The sequence below is a fragment of the Diadema antillarum genome, unplaced genomic scaffold (genome assembly GCF_040938485.1).
Source record: "Diadema antillarum isolate AM-2024a unplaced genomic scaffold, OU_Dant_1.0 seq00000994_RagTag, whole genome shotgun sequence".
NCBI classification, from domain to species: Eukaryota; Metazoa; Echinodermata; class Echinoidea; order Diadematoida; family Diadematidae; genus Diadema; species Diadema antillarum.
Window position 1 is genome coordinate 519,160 of NW_027271832.1, and position 21,710 is coordinate 540,869.

General features: G+C 39.1%; 1 protein-coding gene across 3 annotated transcripts in view; it reads left to right on the forward strand.

The window, feature by feature from the left end:
• Nucleotides 1-356: 356 nt before the first annotated feature.
• Nucleotides 357-21,710, forward strand: part of LOC139742285 (protein phosphatase 1 regulatory subunit 16A-like) — a 108,244-nt gene continuing 86,890 nt past the window's right edge. For all 3 annotated transcript variants that reach the window (XM_071652863.1, XM_071652864.1, XM_071652865.1), the window contains exon 1: nt 357-870. In XM_071652863.1, coding sequence (XP_071508964.1) covers nt 600-870 — 271 coding nt within the window. In that variant the 5' untranslated portion in view covers nt 357-599. The remainder of the gene's footprint in view (nt 871-21,710) is intronic.

Genomic DNA, 21,710 nt, shown 5'->3' on the forward strand with positions numbered 1-21,710 from the left:
AAGAATCTGTAGCAGGTTGTTACCTGACATTCTGCGCCTCATTTTTTCTTCTTCCCACAGTGAAGATAGGCACCCCTGCGTGTGGGCTGTACCATGTTGAGGTCAAAGGACCATACCGTGAGTGGCACTTCCTGAGGATATTGCGGGAGGAAACTCGGTGGTGGAGTTTGAGAAGTGCTGGGGAGGTTGCCACTGTGCGTCCCAGCCTGTTGTTAAGTTTGCAAGTGAATAGACAACTCATGCCTCTATACATTACACTGACATCCTGGTGTGGAAAGAAATACGTCTCTCCATGACTTGCGCTTGCTCGCAGCAGCAGCTCGGATTTGTCTTTGGAGTGGAACACAGAGTGTACATATGCGCCGCCGTTTAGAAGCCTGGGTGACATACGGGAAGGATTAAGCGTCTGCGTGTGATTGTTGTAATGCACGAAATCCTATCGCGTCTCTGCAGTACAGGTGAGGCTTGCCACAACACCACCAGCCAGTGAGTGTCTTTCTTGGCAATCCTCCTTGTCGGACTTACTCACTCCACCCTGCTGTGCTGGACCGTGGAGTCAAGCCAGCACAACCTACTGACACACGAGAAGCCCCCTGCCAATGGTCCATATCCCTTTCACCATGGCCTCGCACGACGAGCTGGTCATGGAAATGGCCACCCTGGAGAAGATGAGTGTCCAGGAGAGGCTCAAGCACGCACGCAAGCGGCGGGCCCAGCAGCTAAAGCGGTACCATCAATCTGACAAGGAGTTCACCAAGCGGCAGCGCAAGAACACCAACCAGATGAAGGAGATGCAGAACCGACGAGGCGTCACATTCGCCAAGAATGTTGAACTCTTGGAGGCAGCCGCAAGAGGTGACATTGATGAAGGTAAGCTGTAGCAGCAAAGTTTAACTACACATTTAAAGATAGGAAAGAAAAATAATAATGTAAGGGGAGAGCAGGGGGCTGATATAGATTCTAATTAGTCAGAAATTATCATTCTATTCTCAATAAAGTTGACATTTAATGAGAATTTATTAAATGGAATGGTATACAATGAATTGAGAAAGTGATGGAAACTAGCCACTGGGAAATTCCTGGCTTTGAAGGTGATAGCCAAACACATTTCTCTGCAGGCAGATCAGTTACATGGCAGTTCATGGCACAGACTCAATAGCCATGGAAAATAGGTGGCGCAGATGTAAGAGACGAGCATTGTTTGTCAAATTGTCTATTTCCTGTATGACAAAGAACTGTTAAAGGGTGCATGTTTATATCATGTATTGCTAGCAGAATGCTGACGTCAGGGGAAGTGTCGTCTGGGAAAGCAGCAAGGACTTGCGGAAAATAGAATGCTGTCAACCGTTTAAAGCTGATAAATTGTCTGTGGGGATAGCATAATTGCAAATTGGCCTTGTCTTGCTGTTGATAGGGTGATTAAGTAATTTTCCCCTTCTCGTAGGAACCTAGGCAGTGTGCAGTGTGTCAACATGATGTGACAAAAACTTGATACATATGTACAGTATACATCTTAACATCATTTTTATACTGCCCACTGAGAAATAATCATGTAAATTTCTATTTTCTGTTGATAAAAATATAGATTCAAAGTCAGACTGTTCAAAAATTCATGTCAATGCAGAATGTGTAGTAAAATCAGGTAAAAAAGCTGTCAGCTCTGTGGTTACTATCTGACCTCACCTAAAAGTCAGTAATGTCCTGTAAACTTGACTCTTCATTCATGTTGACAGTGGATAATTATCACATCATTAAAGAAGATGACATACCTTCATAACTCTTGAAAAATACCAAACATATGATATTATCCATATCTCCAAAGACTGTTATTTTCCCACAAGTGTAGGAATGTCTCTTGAGGGGTATGAGTTACTGGTAGGTATTCCTTTGGTAGCTCTGAAAAGATGTGATAAACAGATTATTGAAAACTGAACAAGCCTTGAAGTTAAATGTGAAAGAATAGAGTTTTTACCTCTTCAGGGGAGATGTCTTTGAAGGGATTATGTTTCTATACTTCATTGTCTGCTCATACAATGGGACACCCAGTATGACCCATTTATGATGTCCAAATACATGTGTCTAGGTTGTTAAAAAATAGACAACAATTTTCTTGGTCCAGTGCATCTGGGCAATAAACAACTTGTTATTTTCGCCTAAGTGGGTTATAACATTGGTGCTGCTTCATTCGCGGCTCTGAGTTTTATAGATATTGACAACAGGTACAAATCTTGTCATGGCTGGTGCTTTAAAACTCAAGTACTGTGGGAACTGCCCTGTGATGAGCTGTGTAATAGAAAGATAAACACTGAACTTGTGTGAATAGGAGTGTGGACCATAGTTTTACGGCTTTGCACTGTATGTTTCGATTGGGTGGATAATTCTTACTAATGCCCTGTGTAGTGTGCATTATTTGTATACTATCCTATCAGACCCAAGGTGTTAGTTGATCTAAATGCTAATATTCTTATACCCCTGTTATTAAAAACTGAGCAAATTTATACCAAAAGGCTGTTTGTATTGATGTCATGGAAAGCTACTAGCTTCAGCCAAGGAACACAGATTCTATTACCAGTATGTCATATATACAGTTTTGTATACATATGATTATGAATACCATTTTACCATCGTACGTTTAATTCAGGAAACCCAAGTGCTGTTTTCAGTGTTTCAGACACTGACTAATTTCATTACGTCATATCATGCATTTATCTCTTGCACTATTAGTCTCAAATTCATAGTTGATACCTGTCTAAAGCTAAAAAGTGCATGTATGATATTTTGCTGAAGGATGTCATCGACCTTGTATTTGTAACCCATTGAGGACGAGTCCTGAGTATACTTAGGCAAGTATCTATTGGAAATGCGTGTTATACAGAGACTCCAACTCTCCCATTTTGGACGGGAGATCTCCCGCCGAAAACCCATTTTTGCAAAATCTCCCGTTCTCCCGTTTGAAATTTAATTTCTCCCGTCCTGGCTCTTTGTCTCCCATTGGAAAGGATTTCTTACATGTTTCTATCGTATGTTGAAAAAAATAAGCCTTATATAGCACCAGAGAGCATCTAGAACCCTGGGAATTTCGCGCTTCGCACACATCAACTTTGAGTCTCCCGTTTGCTAGGGGTTTCAGGCGGGAGAATCTCCAGATCAGAAGGTACTTTGGGTTGGAGTCTCTGGTTATAGCAAAATCAGACCGTCGACAACAGGTTAAAAACCATCACCTGTTCTTTCAAGAGAGAGGAATAAATGCCTTGTCATTGCCTCATGTCATTTCCTGTTGTTTCCAATCATACAGATGCATATAATGTAGACCACCCATAACCATTCAGATACTACTGAGGTACATTATCTACGTATGTTGTATTAATACACTTGGAGACTTCCTGTTCCAAGTTTCTCACACACAGTACAGACTAGAATGGAAACTGTCATAGGCTGTGCTTGTGGCAAGAAAACAAAACATAAAGTGAGATTTGGCAGTAACTGTCATAATACTGAAAAGGAACTGCCAATGTATAGATTCAAAAGACATTTGATACCCATCAACAACATCCACAGAACTGTGGCTTTATAAAGAAACTGGATGTAGATGCTGGAATATTCCCACAGGACTGATTACAGGATAGGAGTGTTCTGAAATTATTCACTTCAATTCTGAGTACCAAGGTACAGTACTTGTTAATGATATACACTGCACTCCTTCCATCATCAGGCGTGAAAACACATTGTGTTCATGTGTATACAGTTAAATTCACACATTCGTGATGAAATCAGGTCATGGACAATTAAATATTACAAATGTGCTGTGCAAACTTTGTGTCTGCATACAAGACATGGACACTGCACATTAGCAATAACCTGTGGTCATATTTGGTCAATAGGTTTTTATTGTAAAGCAGTCATGCACATTATTTACAGTTAAATAATATGCAGGTGCGCCATATTCATGTCATCTGTAGACGCTGTTCACGATATCAATATCAAGTATACAGCTACAATGTATGAGTGTGGGCTAGATGAAGATAGTTGTGATTGTTGGCAAGCAAATGTGTGCTCAAGTTTGGAATTTCAGCAAAAACATTATCAAGAAAGTGTTCATCAACTTTACCAGAACTTTGTAATCAACACAGTGAGCATACAACTGTACAATGAGATGTTCAAGGCTTCCACTCTAACCGTACGAAAGAAATAGTCAGTGAGCAAGTGTAAAGACACATCTCCAAATACTAATCAAGTCTCAATTTCAAGTCTGACAGCAGACTTAAACTATCTCATCTATATCTTCTGCTTTGACATGCATATTATCATAAAGACCTGAACAGTGTGCTCTCACAATGCCAATGTATTGAGAATGGCACGTTTGGTGGACAGGCAACAGAGTTTGAGGCCAATTGTACTGGGTAGTGGCCAGAAGGAGAATATAACTGTGTGTGAACACTCCATTTTTATCTTGTTTAACACCTTCTTTAAATTACAAAAGAATTCATTGCAACTGATTCTTCTGTCAGTCTGAAAAGGCTGTTAGTAGAATGAGATATCGTGTCACTGATGTCCTCCATAGAGTGTGTACACATACAACCAGTGGATTATTGAGTACAGCCAAAGTTCAATAGAGTCATTTCTGGCCCAGGATAGCATCATTAAACCTCTGAACCCTGATGAGAGGGTGCTGTTATCTTTTGAATTGCGTGTTAGCAGTGGGAAAATGTGCAGTAATTTATTGTCAAAAGCATACAATACAGGAGGTCAATATCCTTGGTGGGGCATTGTAGAATGTTTACTGCAGGGTAGCCAATGTGTACTGATGTATACTGATAAATTTGAAAAATTGTAACTACCATGTGAAAAAAAAAGGTGTGAAAACAGTGCAAGCTGTCAAGTGTGTGTTCATGAAAATGATACTAAATTACAATATTTGTAAATAGTAATGCACACGGAACAATGCAAACATCAATTTATCAGTTTTGTAAGTACTACAATCTGACCTCCATCATTGTGGTTGATATTAATCTTATTAATGCAGTGTAATTCATTCAGTACTGACTATATTTCATAAACAAAACTGCAAATCCTGTCTACTGACACTTGTTTAATAACACAAACTGCTAAGTCTAAAACTTGATCTTTATACTTTTATTGTGGTGACCCATATGATGAAAATTTATGTGACTCTACTTCAAATTAGATTAGCTGACCAAGTTTGTTGAAATCAGTATTGGCAAAAATTACATGGGGGCTTTACATTTTGTCATCAGTGCTTTGAAGCAACGTGAAGAGAATTTATACACATGTATCCCGTAGCACTAAAACATGGCATAGACTTTGTAAACTGCTTGAACGGCGTGCACCCTAACCATAACACTGTTGCAGCGTACATGCAAACAGTGATTCATCATTGCCAAGAATGTCATAGGTGGGACATTACTTTGGAGTGGGTGTTTCATTTGGGAGTTCATGTATGTTTTATAGTATTCTACTTGATGACCCCCCCCCCCCTTTGTTTTTCTTTTGGGATTCATAGGAGAATGGGCGAGTCAGGTATTTACTGCAGCTTATCACAAAGAAGAAAACAGCTACAACATACATGTAGCTTGTTGTTAGCGGACATATTTTGTTCTGGTAGGAGACTGTGGAGATACAATGTACTCCCACAATTTTTTTTTTCTCAATTAATGTATTGTGTTTGTGGGAAGTGATGATATTGTGTGCTGAGTAGGCGTGGTTGATGGACCATGATGTGAATTATCAGCTTATTTTATTTCTCTTCTGGGTTTTCTTTATTAAAGGTCAGCCAGGCAGCAGACTGTGTATAAATCTAAATCATGCAAGCGTCTTTGAAGTATATTGTGCCGCCAATGAACATATCAAAGCGTTGTCTTGCTCTTTGTTAGGTATTCATTCACTCGGTGTATTAGAAAACTGCACACACTAGTGCTGAAAAGAGTTTTGAAAGCACAACTTCAGTCATACCAAAGTAGACTTCTGTAGAACCTTGTGGAAGTTGTCTATAATAAGCCTGTGGACTTATACAAGAATATATACTTGGCATGGATCAAGCAGTCGATATAATAGTGCATGATCCCCGTGATTATCTTACCCATGTCGTATTGAACTCTAGTTCACTGTAGTGTGATAAACAGAAAGAGACTAGACTGTAAATAGCTGTCATTGTCCAAGGACACTCAGTGGCGATTCTATACGGGGGCCCACCTTCAATCACAATAGAGTTTCTCCCCACGCATGGTTTGGGTCTAGCCTCACAATTATCCTTATTCATTCTCTGGCAAGCTGAAGTCTGCCCATCCTGCAACGAGTTTCTGTCTTATTTTCAACCGACTTACTATACTTGTTATTCTTATTTATAACTCCCTCTTACTTTCCCGCCTGACCCCTAAGGTTACAGGAAGTGTGTTTATAATTTGGATTTAATTATAGTCAGCCCAATTTTGCTACCACTAATTTGTCATTGTAGCTCCTTCCATAAACTTATACATGAGACAATACTCCAGCACGCTTCGCGTCCATTTCAGAAATGCACAGTCATGTACATTGTGTCAAAATCTCTGGAAAAATATGAATTGTGTGCCAAATCACCAATGAACTGGCAAAACGATTGACGAGAGACTTTGCACGGTTACTGCAATGCACCATTATCAGGGTACTCACAGTTCATAGATCATCCACTCAGGTGCCATTTCTTGCTAATTAGGAACTAAAATTTGGCTGCACAATTGACCAGCCAGTCATCTGAGATGGTCATCTTGTTGCAGGAACAGAACCTACACTGCGTCCTAAAGGTCAATTTTTGGATCAACAGAGATCAAAGTGTGTCACAATTGTTGTTTGAAGTTGAGGGAGTTCTGTGCTGTAAAACTAGAAATTTTCAAGAAAGTCGCAAAGAACCAAGCTTTGTGATCGTAAAATGCACTGAATGCCAGCTCGGCAATTCCCACGAAAAAGACCATGGTTTTCAATTTGCAAAAGTTTCATGCCATGGGGTTTTACAGTATCGGGCATGTCATGATAGAAAAAAGCACGGAGGTCACATAGTAAAGCATTGAACTTAAATGAATTCTGCAAGAATGTTCACATCATAATGTGCCATTTATTTTCAATGTTTGATGAGTTTATGTGTTACGTGGAAATGTTCATGTGGAAGAAAAACATTCACACCTATACAAAAAAGAACAGAAAAGAAGAAGTTAATTCCCACAGCATTAATTGATAGATAGTGTATGGTATCAAGCAGAATATACTAATTGATCAAGTGTATTCGGCTTTACCGGATTTATGTATGAAATCAATGGAAGATATATGGCTACCCTTTCCACGGTGAACAATTTATAAGGTAATACTGGGATGAACATACTGTAGTATGAAAGTTCATGGTGCCTGTCTTGTCTATTGAGCACTGCTAGAATACACACAATCTAATAAAGCAGCTACTCAAACTTCCCTATCAGTAGTCTGTGTAATGTATACTTAAGAATTACGGGTTGATAAAGGAAACGTGATTACTATTCAGAATCCCTGGAACGCTACATGTACCTTGTAGCGAGGCATCGGCAGTGTCCCCCTGTTAAGCTGGAGTTGTATATTGTGTGTAAATCAGTATACACGATGTGTCAGAGGTAACACTGATCACTCTGCGGTGCCTCACGCCCAGTCATCCTTGCCATACAATCACAATTGTGGGATCAGGGAACACAATGGCATTTTAAAGGCAACAAATCTGAAAACACTGCGCAGACTCCACCGTGAGCATGCACCATTTCAGGGGAGGACATTGTAACATACTACTCTAAACAATTTCTTCTGGTGCAAATCGATTAGGAGGCCGTGGGCATAAGTCCCCCCCCCCCCCAATGCAAACAGCTGTGATCACAGTAGTATTATCTCTGGAGAATTTCATATTCTGCACTGCGTTCATGTGATCAGTGCATTGTGTGAGAAACGTGCTAGTCCTATGTATCTACATTCATGCTTTGATGAATGGCAGCTCACTCTAGATTAATAAAGTGATGCTCCCGAAGAAAAGGTCTTGTCGTGTACTTGATGTGTAGACTCTTCATTCCATGCTTAGTAAGTTGGGATGTACATAGTGTACATGTGTATTTTAAAATGTACCCTTCAAATTAACTGATTTGTCTGAAATAACCAGCAATGTGCAAGCATATCATACAAATCATGCAGAATAGTATGTTCTCTGTATTACTGTTGACAGACACTCATATAATCTGAAAATAATATAATTGAAAAACATATTTGTACAGTCTTATACTATACATTTGTGCGTGCATACATTAATTTCAATACACTCATACAGGCACGAGTATGCTACAGTGTAATGTTTATGATATCAGCTGCAGCTATTTCGCAAGACCTTGTTTATTTTGAGTGTGCTTGAAACAGATCCTCTGTTAGAGATTGAAGTTGTTGCTGTTTTTTTTTTCCTATAACGGGGGGGGGGGGGGGGGGGGATGATAGTCTCTGCTATCATAATTTCTTATTCATTAATGCACCATGGTGGTCCCCTTTAATCTTTCTACCATATGTCAGGGATGGAAATGAAGTGCTCTCTGACCACTTGCCGCATGAATGAAGAATGAGTTGCATCGCAGAAACTCATCCCGATTTTGTGCATTTAAATGTGCGGCAAGGATGAAAGTAACAAACTTATGGTGATTGCACAAGATAAACAGTGCTGTATAAAATGATTATTGCCCTATTCTGTGGACATTACCGTGGCTAACTCGTGTTCATTCCTCATCATTTATGAAACAAATTCCAATGTTGTGAAGTAACAGAAATGGAAGAAGCAAAATCAGTTGCATCTCATTTACTTTGGAGCCCGAAAATTGATGTTTGTATAGGACAGAAGTAGAAAGTGGTTAGAGGCAATTTTGCGTATTTAGTTACCATTTTTCTCTGACTTAAAGATATTTTTGTTTTGAAACTCAATGATAATGCAATTTTTCTTTGATTGCCAGGAGTGGATGGTGATAGATTTTCCCTTCCTCCGTAATTCAAGACAGAAGATGTCAGTATACAAAGAAGTCATTGCTCAAGACTGCATTTTGGCCAGAATCTGATAATTGCAAAGATTTTAAGCCCACACACTTTCAGTGGGATACACCAGATCAAGTAGAAGTACCATAATTCATGTTTTTCCTTTTTTGTTTTCATCATGAATATTGTTTTGCCAGACTATTGATACTTTGCAGACCCAGGAGATTAACTCACTGTCATTCACCTGACTCTCTTGATCAAATACTCCACCCCTGGTGGTTTGCTCTCTTCAGACAGGTAAAGAGTTGTTAGCTTGCTAGGAGGCTTATTGATACAAAGTGTATGTGTGTGTGTGTATGTATGTGTATGTGGTATTGTAGAACAATGTGAATACCAGTGTGAATGATTGACTCTTTTAGGCTCAATATGAAAAACAAGTCCACATCAGCCTATGATTTCACAGTCCTCTATGTCCCCAATTTTGTATTGTAGGTGTGACAACGTATTAAACAGAACAAAACAGTAAATTCATCAGTAGTATTGTGTGTCTTGTCTTTGCTTCTAGATAATAATAAGATAGAGAGGTATTCATCTTTGAGTTTGACCAGTCACTCTTTCCATTTTTCCCTATCATTGAAGAACCAAGAGATGAAGAGCTTTGGAGGAGATAAGTCATTACTCACTGCGTAATGACATAGTGCTTTTTCTATTTCTAGAAGTTTAGAGAGCTTCAGCGATCACAATTAGTGAATATGCTATATTTATTTAGATATGATCAATGGCCTGGCAAAAGAAGAAAAAAGAAAGGATATCTCATGACAAAATTATTAATTTGGCAATGAGGAGAAATTTGTAATCATGAACCACTGCAATGGAATGATGATACATTTGCATGTGTTTTCCCCTTTTAAGAAGCTAAGTTAATGATTGTCCCCCTTTTAAGACCTTATACATTGCATAAATTGTATTTTGATGCAGAAAATGCTGTATTGGTGTGATGCCACTTTGTGGATTGTTGGTTGACTCACACTTTCAGGTGAAAATAAAAGTAGTCTGACCTATATTGGGTACGGTGTAAAGTGGACTGTCATTGGAAGTCTATAAACCAGGAAGCAGTTGTGGGTGATACTTGCTTGTGCAAGATCATATTTGAAAAAAAAAAAAAAACTCTCATTTGTCCTTTACTTTCTCCCAGGGTTGTTAAGGGCAAAATTTTTTCTTTTATCTGTATCCAGGATCCATCAAGCCACACTGGCTTGGATGTTTTATTATTTACTGTTTTGGTTTTCATGCTCTCATTTACCTTTGCAGCTTGAGCAGCTTTCATTTTTTAGTGACAGATACTTGTGTATATTCCACCATGTTCTTTTTTAGCATTTGGGTAATTTGACCAGACAACAATATTGTGCAATACTGAGCAGTTTTCTATCAAAAAGAAAATGATTGGGGTAATATTGATATTCAGTCAACAAGCAGCGTTGATGAGTAGACACTAATTCACTTGGCATTTTTGTCAGATGAAGAATGGGGGATTAAAAGAAAAAATATATAGTTCCTACTCTCCCGAATTAGCATTTTGACAAGGGACTCATACTTTTAATTCAGTATCGCAAGTGTATCTATGACTTTGTTCTGACTGGAAGATGTTACTTCTTATTGACATTAAAGAAGAAAATACAACTAGTACCGATGCTAAGGATTTTTCAGTGATATAGCGGCATTGGCTCGTGCAAAATGCTTTAGCGGTGAAGCGCAGTTAATGGTGTCCCTATTTAGTAGGACTGCTCGGTTGGCGGAGTATGATTACAATCAGCTGCGCCTAATAACCCAGCCCTGTAGCATCCCGTTTCATCAGGCTGCTGTAGAGACACTGCCCTGCAATTTGGCTTCTAGGTCTAGACAAATTATCAACAAATGAGATCCCCCAAGGAACAGCCGCTCTCTGTACCGGTGCCCTACAACGTGTTGTACATCTAGACTTCAAGAGGGCAGGGTATTTATAGGGGTCTTGTTCTGTCTCGCACTTGACCCCATACTTACAATGTATGTTTTACTAATTGCTTTCTGAAGTGTTCCACTGAAAATTATAAATTTCCTTCCCTGTACATGTCAAAGTAGAGTGAAGTTTTTGGTGATAAAAAAATCAGTCCTAGGATATACTGACATTATTATTATTTTTTGACCCCATACTTAAAATGTATGTTTTACTAATTGCTTTCTGAAGTGTTCCACTGAAAATTATAAATTACCTTCCCTGTACATGTCAAAGTAGAGTGAAGTTTTTGGTGATAAAAAAATCAGTCCTGAGATATACTGACATTATTATTATTTTTTGGAGGAGATTCATTCATCATGCAAAATGGCAACTTTTCATGGTTGTGTGAGAGCATGCAAAATCAATATGTCCACATCAAATATAGATAAGTACACAAGTTTATTCCAACACAAATGTTAGTAGCTGGGACCTGAATTTATTTGCAAGAAACCATTTGCCAGTAATGTCCTTTTTGCAGTTTGCTCTTTAAAGCATTTTTTTCCCTTCTAAACTGTACTAGGGAACATCTTACTAATACATTTGAGATACATAATGTATGAACACAGAGAACAAACTGACACGGAGGATGCAGACAGCAGAACGGTTTGAGAAATAGATGAGAGAGGAGAGCTGATAAAAGGACACTGAGAATCGTGATGGCAAGATGGTCTTCAAAAATAAGCGAGAGGAGAGAGATGGGGAGTGAGAGCGATAAAAGAGACTTCCAGCAAGCATATTATGGTGGAAGAGCGCGAGGTAAACCTTTCAGTCATCACCACCATCAAACATGTGCCCTGATAATCCTGCAAAATGAAATGGTAGGAAAAGAAAAAAATTGTCAGAAGCGACGGTGACGATGTCGGGTGGGAATCACATTTCTATTATAGGGAAGGGAAGGGGGGGGGGTGAAGGAGAGTAACAGATGATGCAGCCATCTGATAGAGAGAAACTGGTAAGAGCTCTTTTCAGGTCTGTTGCATTGTCACTGTTTACTCGTACTTTGTGACTTTGCAGGAGCAGGTAGAGTTTTATGTCACACTCTTCTATCAGGAATAAAGTCATATGGTATAATGTGCATGTACTACAAAAGATTGAATGTATGTGTGTGTGTGTGTGTGTGTGTATGTGTGTGTGTGTGTGTGACCGTGTGTATTTATGTGTGAAAAAGAGTAGTAGTAGTAGTAGTAATGATTGTTACTATGATATATTCATAAAGATATTGTGCTTTCAGTCATAAGTCTTTTGAAGTATTCTCCATTAAAAATCTGGATAATTCATTACTGTTTTTTTTTTTCAAATTGTATGTTCAAGGACCACCACACATTTCTAGTACTTATTCAATACCACATTTTGAAGTGTGAGGGTGAAAGCATACTACTTTTCATACTCTTCCATTGATTGATACACTGTATCTATCACATTCTGATCTGTAGACTGAAATTCCCAAAATGAAAATTGCACATTTTACTCTTATAACACAACAGAGCAAAAATGGATTTCATTCTTTTATTTGTTCAAACAACTGCTAAATAGGAGAAAAAAAAAAAACATTTTATATAAGGATCATATCAAGACTTTGCCCAAAAGTATAAATCATGGGGCATGAGTTTTCTTCATAATCTTACTAAATATGTAGATTATGTTTTAAAAATAGTTCCAATACATGAGAGGGTGATAGCACTAGACCATAGTGTGTAGGTTCCTTAAAATACTAAAATTATCCGGAAAATACACTCAAAAAGATCACTTATCATATTGTCACATTTGTATACAATGTGACTTTCCATGCAATCATGCTATGTGAATAAGTGCAAATACAGCACTGGGTGTAAAGTCTGCCACATTTCAACATCCTATACTGTTTCGCACTAGGCTTGTTTAAGTATTTGGTAAAATACATTGGGGAAAAGAAAAACCCTTTGATGATCGTGCCCATGTAACAACCCAGTTCATGACATTTGAACAGATTGAGCATTTTTATGTGCTGTTTTATGATGTGTAGATGGGCTTTCTTATGCAATGGCAAACTGTAGTATAATGAAACCCACCAAATGTGTTGATAGTAAAATCTCCATATAAACACTCATTTTCACAGTCTTCCTGGTTGTATGTACTTAAATGCTATTCATTCCTGGAGCTCATTGCATCAAACAGGATTTGCTGTTAATATATTTCTCATTTCTGGTTTAGTACCATGCTCTTGAATTTACTCATCACCTATCTGTTCTTTTTTTTTTTCTTTTTGTATTCACCCTGTGAGCAAATCATGTGGTTACATAGACCTCCTGTATCAACATGTTCTGCACTCTTCTTCTTTTTTCCACCTAGTCTTAATTTTCCTCAGCATGCGGTTTCACACCTGTGCAAATTATCTCTTGGTCCGAGAAGGATTCTCCGTCATGTTTAGCCTACAAGAGCACCATACTTTTCACTGTGTTCACCAAATATCCACTCACCCCCCCCCCCCCCCCCCCCCCCCGAAAGAAAAGAACAACAGAACAAAATGAAACATAAACAACAAGAAAACAAATCAAATTCTAGGCAGCTTACCAACATGAAGTGTTCTGGAAGCATTTGCTGTTAGAGTGAAAGTAATTATGTAAAGTTTATAATAGTCCAACCTGAGGGTTTTATGGTCTTACTTCGCTATATTTTAGACAACGATTCTATATGAAAATGGAGCTATAGCTAAAGACTAATGGTAGTCCTATTGCTGATGATCATGAATTTGGTGTAATTACTCATGACAAGTACAGTATAACTTCCCAAACTATTGACAAACTCTACTGGGTCAACATCATGATTGACACAATTGACTGATCAGTCTTGTGTAGAATTAATCTAGTTTATGATGGCAGAATAAGTTTAGTGTTTCAGTATTTTGAACATTCAACTTATAAGGAATCGTTTTCTTTCTTTGTGAAGTTGTATATGAGTCCTTGGAGTAATGTGTCCCCATAATGTTCCTCAGCGCCAAAACCAAAACTGTTCATGGCGTGATTGAAGGTATGACTGAAAGACTAATGGCAGTGCAGTATAACTAATGTACTTTTTATGTTTGTACACAGTGCATGCCCCCTACATTAGTTATTTCGGAATAAGAAGCCATGCAGTTTCCGCCAAGAGACTTTGGTAGTATCAGCTTTGATAGATGTGGTACTGCAAAACATTTGAATCAGTCAACATTTTTCTTTGAAGGTTGTTATACCACTGTAATATATATTGAATATTTTTGTCTAAATAATTGGCCAAATAGATAACAGTGATCAGTTCAAAGTATACATTGATCGAAACAAGGTACGTGAATCATACAATGCTGGTATATCTTTTGTTAAAACCAATGCTTATCACATGAGTAGTCATTTATTTATCTATGTTCCTTGTATCTGTATACTGTAAAAGTGGATATTTTTGCACGTCTAATTTTTTGCGCTTCGCCGGGTAAGAAGAGTTTCGCGTGTTTTTAATTCTGTGGAATCAAGACATCACGCACAGGAACATATGGCAAGCAAAAATATTCGCGTGCTTTTATTTTCGCGCTAGTTTCTGGTTGCGCGAAATGCGCGAAAATTTCAACACCGCGAAAATTTCCACTTTTACAGTAGTAGGCACGATATGCATCAAATCATATTAGGAGAGAGAACAAGAAAAAAAAAGTACTTTGTAGATAGATAGATGTGTGTGGATGTGTAGAATATATAGTGTGCCAGAAAAGCTTCATACTCTTAGTGAATACCTTCAATATAGTTTGATATCATGGTACTTGGCTGAGAATCAAAAGGTGAATGTGAGATGAACATCCCCTGTCAGGGAAATATTCTGTTGATTCAAGCAATTTGTTCATTCAGCAGTGAGGGAGAAGACAGGGTTGTGCAGGCGTGCGTGTAGCCTACGGCAACGGGATGGGCCCTCCTACCTTCTCTATCTCTCTTCTGCAATGCCCAACTAAGTGATGGTCAAACTTACCCCACAGACATGATGCAGTGCAGTGGGTATACTCGGCCAATTCGTTATCGCCAATCAATGCTGGTTAGGCATAATGAAAAGCCTCTCAGCTAGAAGAAGTAGAGAGTGTTTGAGAGGGGAGTGAGTAAGGTGATAGAGAAGCAGAGAGAGATATAGAAGATGAGGGAGGGGAAGAAGGAACCACATAGACAGTAAAACTATTTGAGAGAAATAGAAAAAGAAAGATGTATCATACTTCATAGAAAAAGGAATCCCAGGAAGGTGGACAGATGCGGCTCAACACTTACCAGTGGCGGATCCAGAGGGGGGCGCAACCGGCGCACGCCCCCCCCCCTTTATTTTTCGTGAAAAACAAAAGAAATAAAAAGAAAAAATATGAAATGAAACCCGAAAGTGCCACCAGAAATATTAGTCACGCCCCCCCTTTACAGAATTCCTGGATCCGCCCCTGCTTACAGTTGTCTCTGGTGGCCCATTCAGGCCACCAAAATCATTAAATTTGAAATTTTGTATGGCATAAAAAGAAACAAATTGGCCTAAAATGCTGAAATCTTTGAAATTTTGTTGGGCCAAAAAAGAAATGTATTAGCCTAAAATAAATGGAAAAGTTAATATCCATTTTGCCCAATTTGGCCACCAAAAGATTTTTTTGTGGAAATTTGGTGGTCCAACATCAATTTTTAGTGGCCTCGGGCCACTGGGCCATCGATAGTGATGGATCCCTGACGGATGATAGACAGACAAGTAGAAATGGAATAATAATAAGGTATAGAAGGGTAATATAAAGGTATACTGTACGAGCTGAAATTTTTGCGTACAGATATTTTCGCGAATTGCTACTTGGAGGACATTTTCGCGTGTTGTTAATGTCACGGTTGCGAGGGTCTAACTAAACTTACTTATTTGCGCGTTGTTATTTTCACGATTCAAAGGCAATTCGCGAAAATAAAACCACCGCGAAAATTTCAGCTCGTACAGTAACAGGCAGGATGAATTTGATAGGAATAAATAATATGAATTATTTTGTGTTATTTTATTTAGTGTTTGAGGTAGCACGAACATTTGAAGGGTGTTGTTTGAATTTATGCCCCAGTTTCATCCAATCAAAATGGAGGAATCATCAAATGAGGTATAAAGCACAAAATATTCTGGTCCTAATAGTACCTTTTTCTCAGTTGACATATTTAGTACTCTGCAGTGTCGGGTAACAAAAAAAGGGTTGTACAATGCTCTATTATTAAACCAGAGGTGAAAATTGTACCAACTCATGCATACACTGTCAAATGCATCGTGCCGCAAGTCAGTGGGATTTGCTTTTTTTATGAAAAAATATCTTTGTAACTCACCTTAGAATCTGTTAATTTTTTTTCCGTATTGTTGTACTTTTTCAGCTTGTTGAAGCCACTGGAATGATTCTGGATCAGTTCCTTTTATTTTTCTGTGTCATCTGTCAACTTGATTTGTTTGAAAAGGGAACACTCTGCACTTGCTGTAAATCCCTCTGCCCCACAAAAATCCTGTTTAGTTGAAAGGAAGCTCCTAGTTGTCACTGCTCACTTATGCATCAACCTACATTGTATATAAATGCAAAGGCTGGTGTGCTGGTGATATTTCTGATGAGGATGGAAACATGTGAAATTGCCAAGTGGATGCAGGTAGCTTACGTGTTTTAAATGTAAAAAAAAAGAGAGGAAAAAAAACCCTGAAAATCCAAGAGGATGCAAGGTCTGTCTCTCTGTCATGCAGCTCTAATTCAGAGGATCACTCAGACTTCGACCGAACATAACTCCCTTTCCATAGGCAGCCTAACCTACATCAGAGATGCCAGTACAATAGAAATGAACAGAAATCAATGAGACTCGGGAGGCCGGGTTGCACGACTACCGCGTTTTCCGTCGAGGCGGGGTAAATGATGTGTTAAATTCCCCATTCAAGCGTTCTTGTCATGCCCCAGCTAGGTGGCATACCGATATTTGTAACATGCAAGATATTAGAATAGTTTATATCGGTATCCGACGCTCTACTTCAGGATGCAGGGGGGGGGGGGGGGGGTGGCTTAGCAGAGGGGTTGAGGAGCGAGAGGTATGATTCAAATTGAGTGAGACCTATCCCATGGAGGGGAAGTGATTGATACTGATGTTAAGTGGGAGAATTTGAGGAAAGATGGTCCATGGAGTGAATTGAGGCTGGGAATATACAATTACAATGTACAATATACAAGCTTCAACATATGGAAGAGCTCGCACGGCCAAATAGGAACACTTCTACTAATGGGAGCTGGCAAAAGGATCTTGTTCTATTGAGATATCAGTGCATTTCATTCATTGAGCAGTGGAAGTATAATGGCTGTGTGTGTGTGTGTGTGTGTGTGTGTGTGTGTGACAGAGAGAGAGAGAGAGACATTATTTCAGTAATTATATTTTCCACTTGCCCAAATCAGGCAATGTTTTAGTCACATGCCTGTAACATTTAATGACTCTAATGCTCTCTCTTTTTATTTTTTCCCTCCCTCCCCCCCCCCCCCCCCCCAACAAAAAAAGGGGTTTCCCAGGCAAGTCAGCATTGGGGTGTGTACCATCTGGATGTTTAGGGTAGCCTGGTACAGGTGTAGCTTGAGGTTAATTGTGTAGACCTGAGTAAAATACGTCAGATACAGCTGGTGTTGGAATTTATCATTGTAGACATCTGTAGTATCTTTAATAGGGAATAATGCAGTGTGTGTATGATATGTGTGGTGTGGTTCAGCAGAATCCTTCGCCTCTCAGGTACTTCTGATCCTTGAACCTTGAACCTTGAAGTAGTAATCCCTTTCAGCAGTTCCTTGAAACTATCCCGGGATGATCTGTAATAAGGGGGGGGGGAGAGATATGATAATTTGTTTTTCTTGCCAGTGGGAGTGTGTATGTATGATGGAATGCTCATACATATATATGCACACATGATGCATGAACACGGATATGTGATGATAATCCATTGATTCCCCACAGCGTGCTTCATACGGAGTCGTGTATCAATCAATAACCACGTGTGTAGGTCTTTACGATCGGCAATGGTTGCGATGCTGCTCCAAGCAAACCAAGTGCACTCGGCAACCGGGAAGAGGTCTAAGGGGAGGTGCCGGCCTTGCCTGGGTGTTAATGGCACAGAATTTGCATTTGGTGTAAGTGACATCTAATTATGATTAAAGGGGCAAGACAGCTCATTTTTGTATTCATAGGGATGAGGTTTAGGAGTTTGAGATTGAAAAGTCACTCTTGCTATCTTACAATATCAATCCCAAATATTGTGAAGAGCCTTGTTGTAGGTGAATGTTGATTTTTTTTTTCTTTTGGTACACCATTTAACACTGAACTCTAACATCTAATATTGAAGTCTACACCTAACACTGAAGTATCCTTTTCCTGGTTGGAAAAGGATATCATCAGTCAATCACCACTTAGAAAGAATATAAAGGTGTAAGATATGATGAAGGAATGGCAGGTCTTTACTGGCAAGTTCTTTGTAATCATATCATGGAAATCATTGAAACCAATGTTTATAACATGAAATCAGTTAAGACAAACTCATTGCTAACTGCTAAGAAAGAAATAATGTACTGCTTTTTTTTTCTTGGCATTTGGTTTGTGCTACCACTGCAATTGTGATATGAGAATATTGAAATATCCACTATTGGTAATGCACATTTGGGGGTTCCAAACATAGATATAAAGTAGGGATAGAGTTCCCGAAGATTTCCATTCTTGCCGAAATAAAGGCTGCACATGACACTGAATTAATATGGGATATGAGAAAAGCCATAACTCTAAGAGGATGGAAAAATGAAAGATGCTTTAGACAGCAGGATTCCAGATGGTTCATAAGCTTTTGAGCAGAGTTGTTTGTTGATGGCTTTTTAAGAGACCGAGAATTCCTTCCATCTTGGAGGCGTTGGACTCCAATTTGTCACCGAAGAGGTGGAATAGGAACATAATTATGAAATGCACTCATGACATCCGATCCGCACATATCTGTGAGGACTATTATTGGTGGGGATGGGAATTCGGGTTACCTGGCTGCCATGGCAACAGACTTTGTTGTTGTTATTGCTCTCTGCATCTTGCACCGGCAAGGATGCAGTGGTTGTAGGTGTACGTGCAGAGAATTCGTCAGCAGCAACAACAGGACAGATATTGCAGAAAATGGTTGAGAGAGATTGTAGATGGCAGAGAATTTCTTTGAGAAGAAAGACGTGAGTATTGATAATGATGAGTGAAGAGCAGGAGTGAAGTTGTTCAGTGCTTCAAGGAAAGGAAAGAGAACCTAGATATTGTTGAGTAGAAGTGATATAAAATGGACCGTCAGTGGGTGGGTGGCTATAGCATTTAGCTCTCCTGAAGGTAGCGAATGATTTGTTGGTTGGCAAGAGCATCCACGTGCCTAGAGTGTGGATTATGGCAAGCTGACAGATGCAAGTAAACAGCATGATGAATGAGGTTTGATGATATGGCACCTGCTTCTTGTCTTATTACCTTCTCACCATGCTCAACGCCAAATCCTAAAAGGGCATAAAGACCTTCATTTGATTTTTTTTTTTTTCTTGCTTAACACGTTATTTCAAACATCTCAATTTGAGCTCATCAGTGCTAACTTGCCAAGAGCACATCATTTGTTCAGTTACTTCTTTTGTGTATAAATCATAATCAAAAGTAAATTTGGTCCAAGGGTGTGCGCTATTTAAATGAGTTACCATTTAAAACGGTACTATTGCTGAAGTGTCACTTCAAATATTCTTGCATTTGAACCAGAAGGGATCTTTGTTTTGATTGGCGACTATCTACCGCTGTAGCAAAGATGCTTGTACGTGACGGCAACACAAGAACTTGACGATGCTAAACTTCTCGGGATCTTCCCCTTTGCTTTGTCAGATAACCATAGATCCTCTGACAGTGAAAACAAACACCTCTGTTTACTTAAAACCTTAGCGGGAGATCTGGTCATATTTTCATTGGGTGGTCTGCCATGCAGCTATGTATGGATGTAATTTTCAGACATATTCATAGACCTTTGACCATTGAAGAACTTACGTTAACCATGTTTGAGTTGTAGTTTTGACTGCTTCTCCTCCCTCTTTGTGAATGATGTAAGCACAGTAGGCAGAGGATTTGTAGTAGAGAAAAAGGAAAGAGGAAGACTTATATGCTGCCTTATATTTCACACGGTTTTTAATTTTGCAAATTTTGCAAGTCAGGTGCTATTTGCGAATTTAAAAACGTGTAAATTTATTGACTCTGATCTTGACGTCAATGAGAAGTGCACACATACATTTCTTTGGTCATTACTGCACTCCACAATTGCAAATTTAACCACTAGCGAAATTGTTGGGAACTCTTGATTCATGAGACTTGCAAAATATGGCGTATACAGTATCATGTTAGTCAGCAGATAAAGAAAGTAAAGGGAAAATAGTATTTAGAGTGAAAAGTTTCTGAGAGTGAGAGAATGCATTTAACATTTACCAAAAGAAGTTTCTCCAATACATGATTTGTAATTTTATGTCCATCAAATGCATCTGTTGTTCAATATAGACATTGTGAGGGTCTTAGCTTTACATAATCTTTATTTTGAATAATGTGAAAATTAACTGGACAGGTTGTTTTGCCAATGTCATATTTTTGTGCTTGGTTTGTACCAAGAAAGATACTTGTCCTAGCCCTCTGATATTCTTCCTACTTTTCATTCTCTTTGTACTGCGTTGTCTGTGTAATTTTGCCGGTTAGTGAGTGAGCACTCTCCTCTAGTGAATGTGAAAACTGGAAGAGCTCAGTGTCTTTTTTTAATGTTTTGTCAGGCAGGGTTAGATTAAATGAAGCTTCACTAGAATGCTCTGTAGCAGACTAATGAAGACTGTGAATGAAGATAGAGAAGAGAAAAAATAGAATGGAAATGTCTCCTTTTCAGGCTTTGTATGTCCAGCTCCTTGTTCAGCCATCAATTTCCTCGGTGAAGAGCAGACTAGATGGATGATCAATGGGTATTAGATAAGCGCTGCTTAGGGAGGGATGCATCATGTACGTATATTTAGCATCAGCGTTCTATTTACATCTTTAGGGTCTGTGTGGGATTTAATTAGTCCTTTCCCCCCAGAGATGCTATTTCATCGTGCATACATACGGCATGGAGGTGGGACGCTAACGCCACTTCTTTTTTTACCTCTTTCTCCCCCATCCACCCCATACCTCATCATTTCAATACAACTTAGCAACTGAGATGCATTTGCTGATGAATGACAAATGGAAATTTCCGATTGTGAGTGGGCCTATAGGTGTCTGGGTCTGTATGTTCAGGGAGTGCTCCCTGGTTTATTCCAGTAGCTTTCTCCCAGTTTGTCCTGAATTATGTCGAGTCTTGGAAATGTTGTTTTTCTCTCTCTGAGAGAGTTGAGTTTCCATTTGCCTCATAATCGAGAAAGTAACTTGGCAAAAACAAATGTCAAGGCTGTGCGGCTTAATGCTGGGCGTGTAACTCCTGCATACGGGGAAAGTCCTTCTTGCCTCCACAGCTAGGGATGAGGGTGGTTGGAACAGGGAGGTGTATAGCACCTCCCTGGTTGGAACATACCTGTGACTCTTCGTGGAAGTGTCCTCACATCTAGACACACCCACTTTGCATCAGCTTGGGGGGGGGGGGGGGGGTAAGGAACTTTGCTGTATCTTTTTTTTTT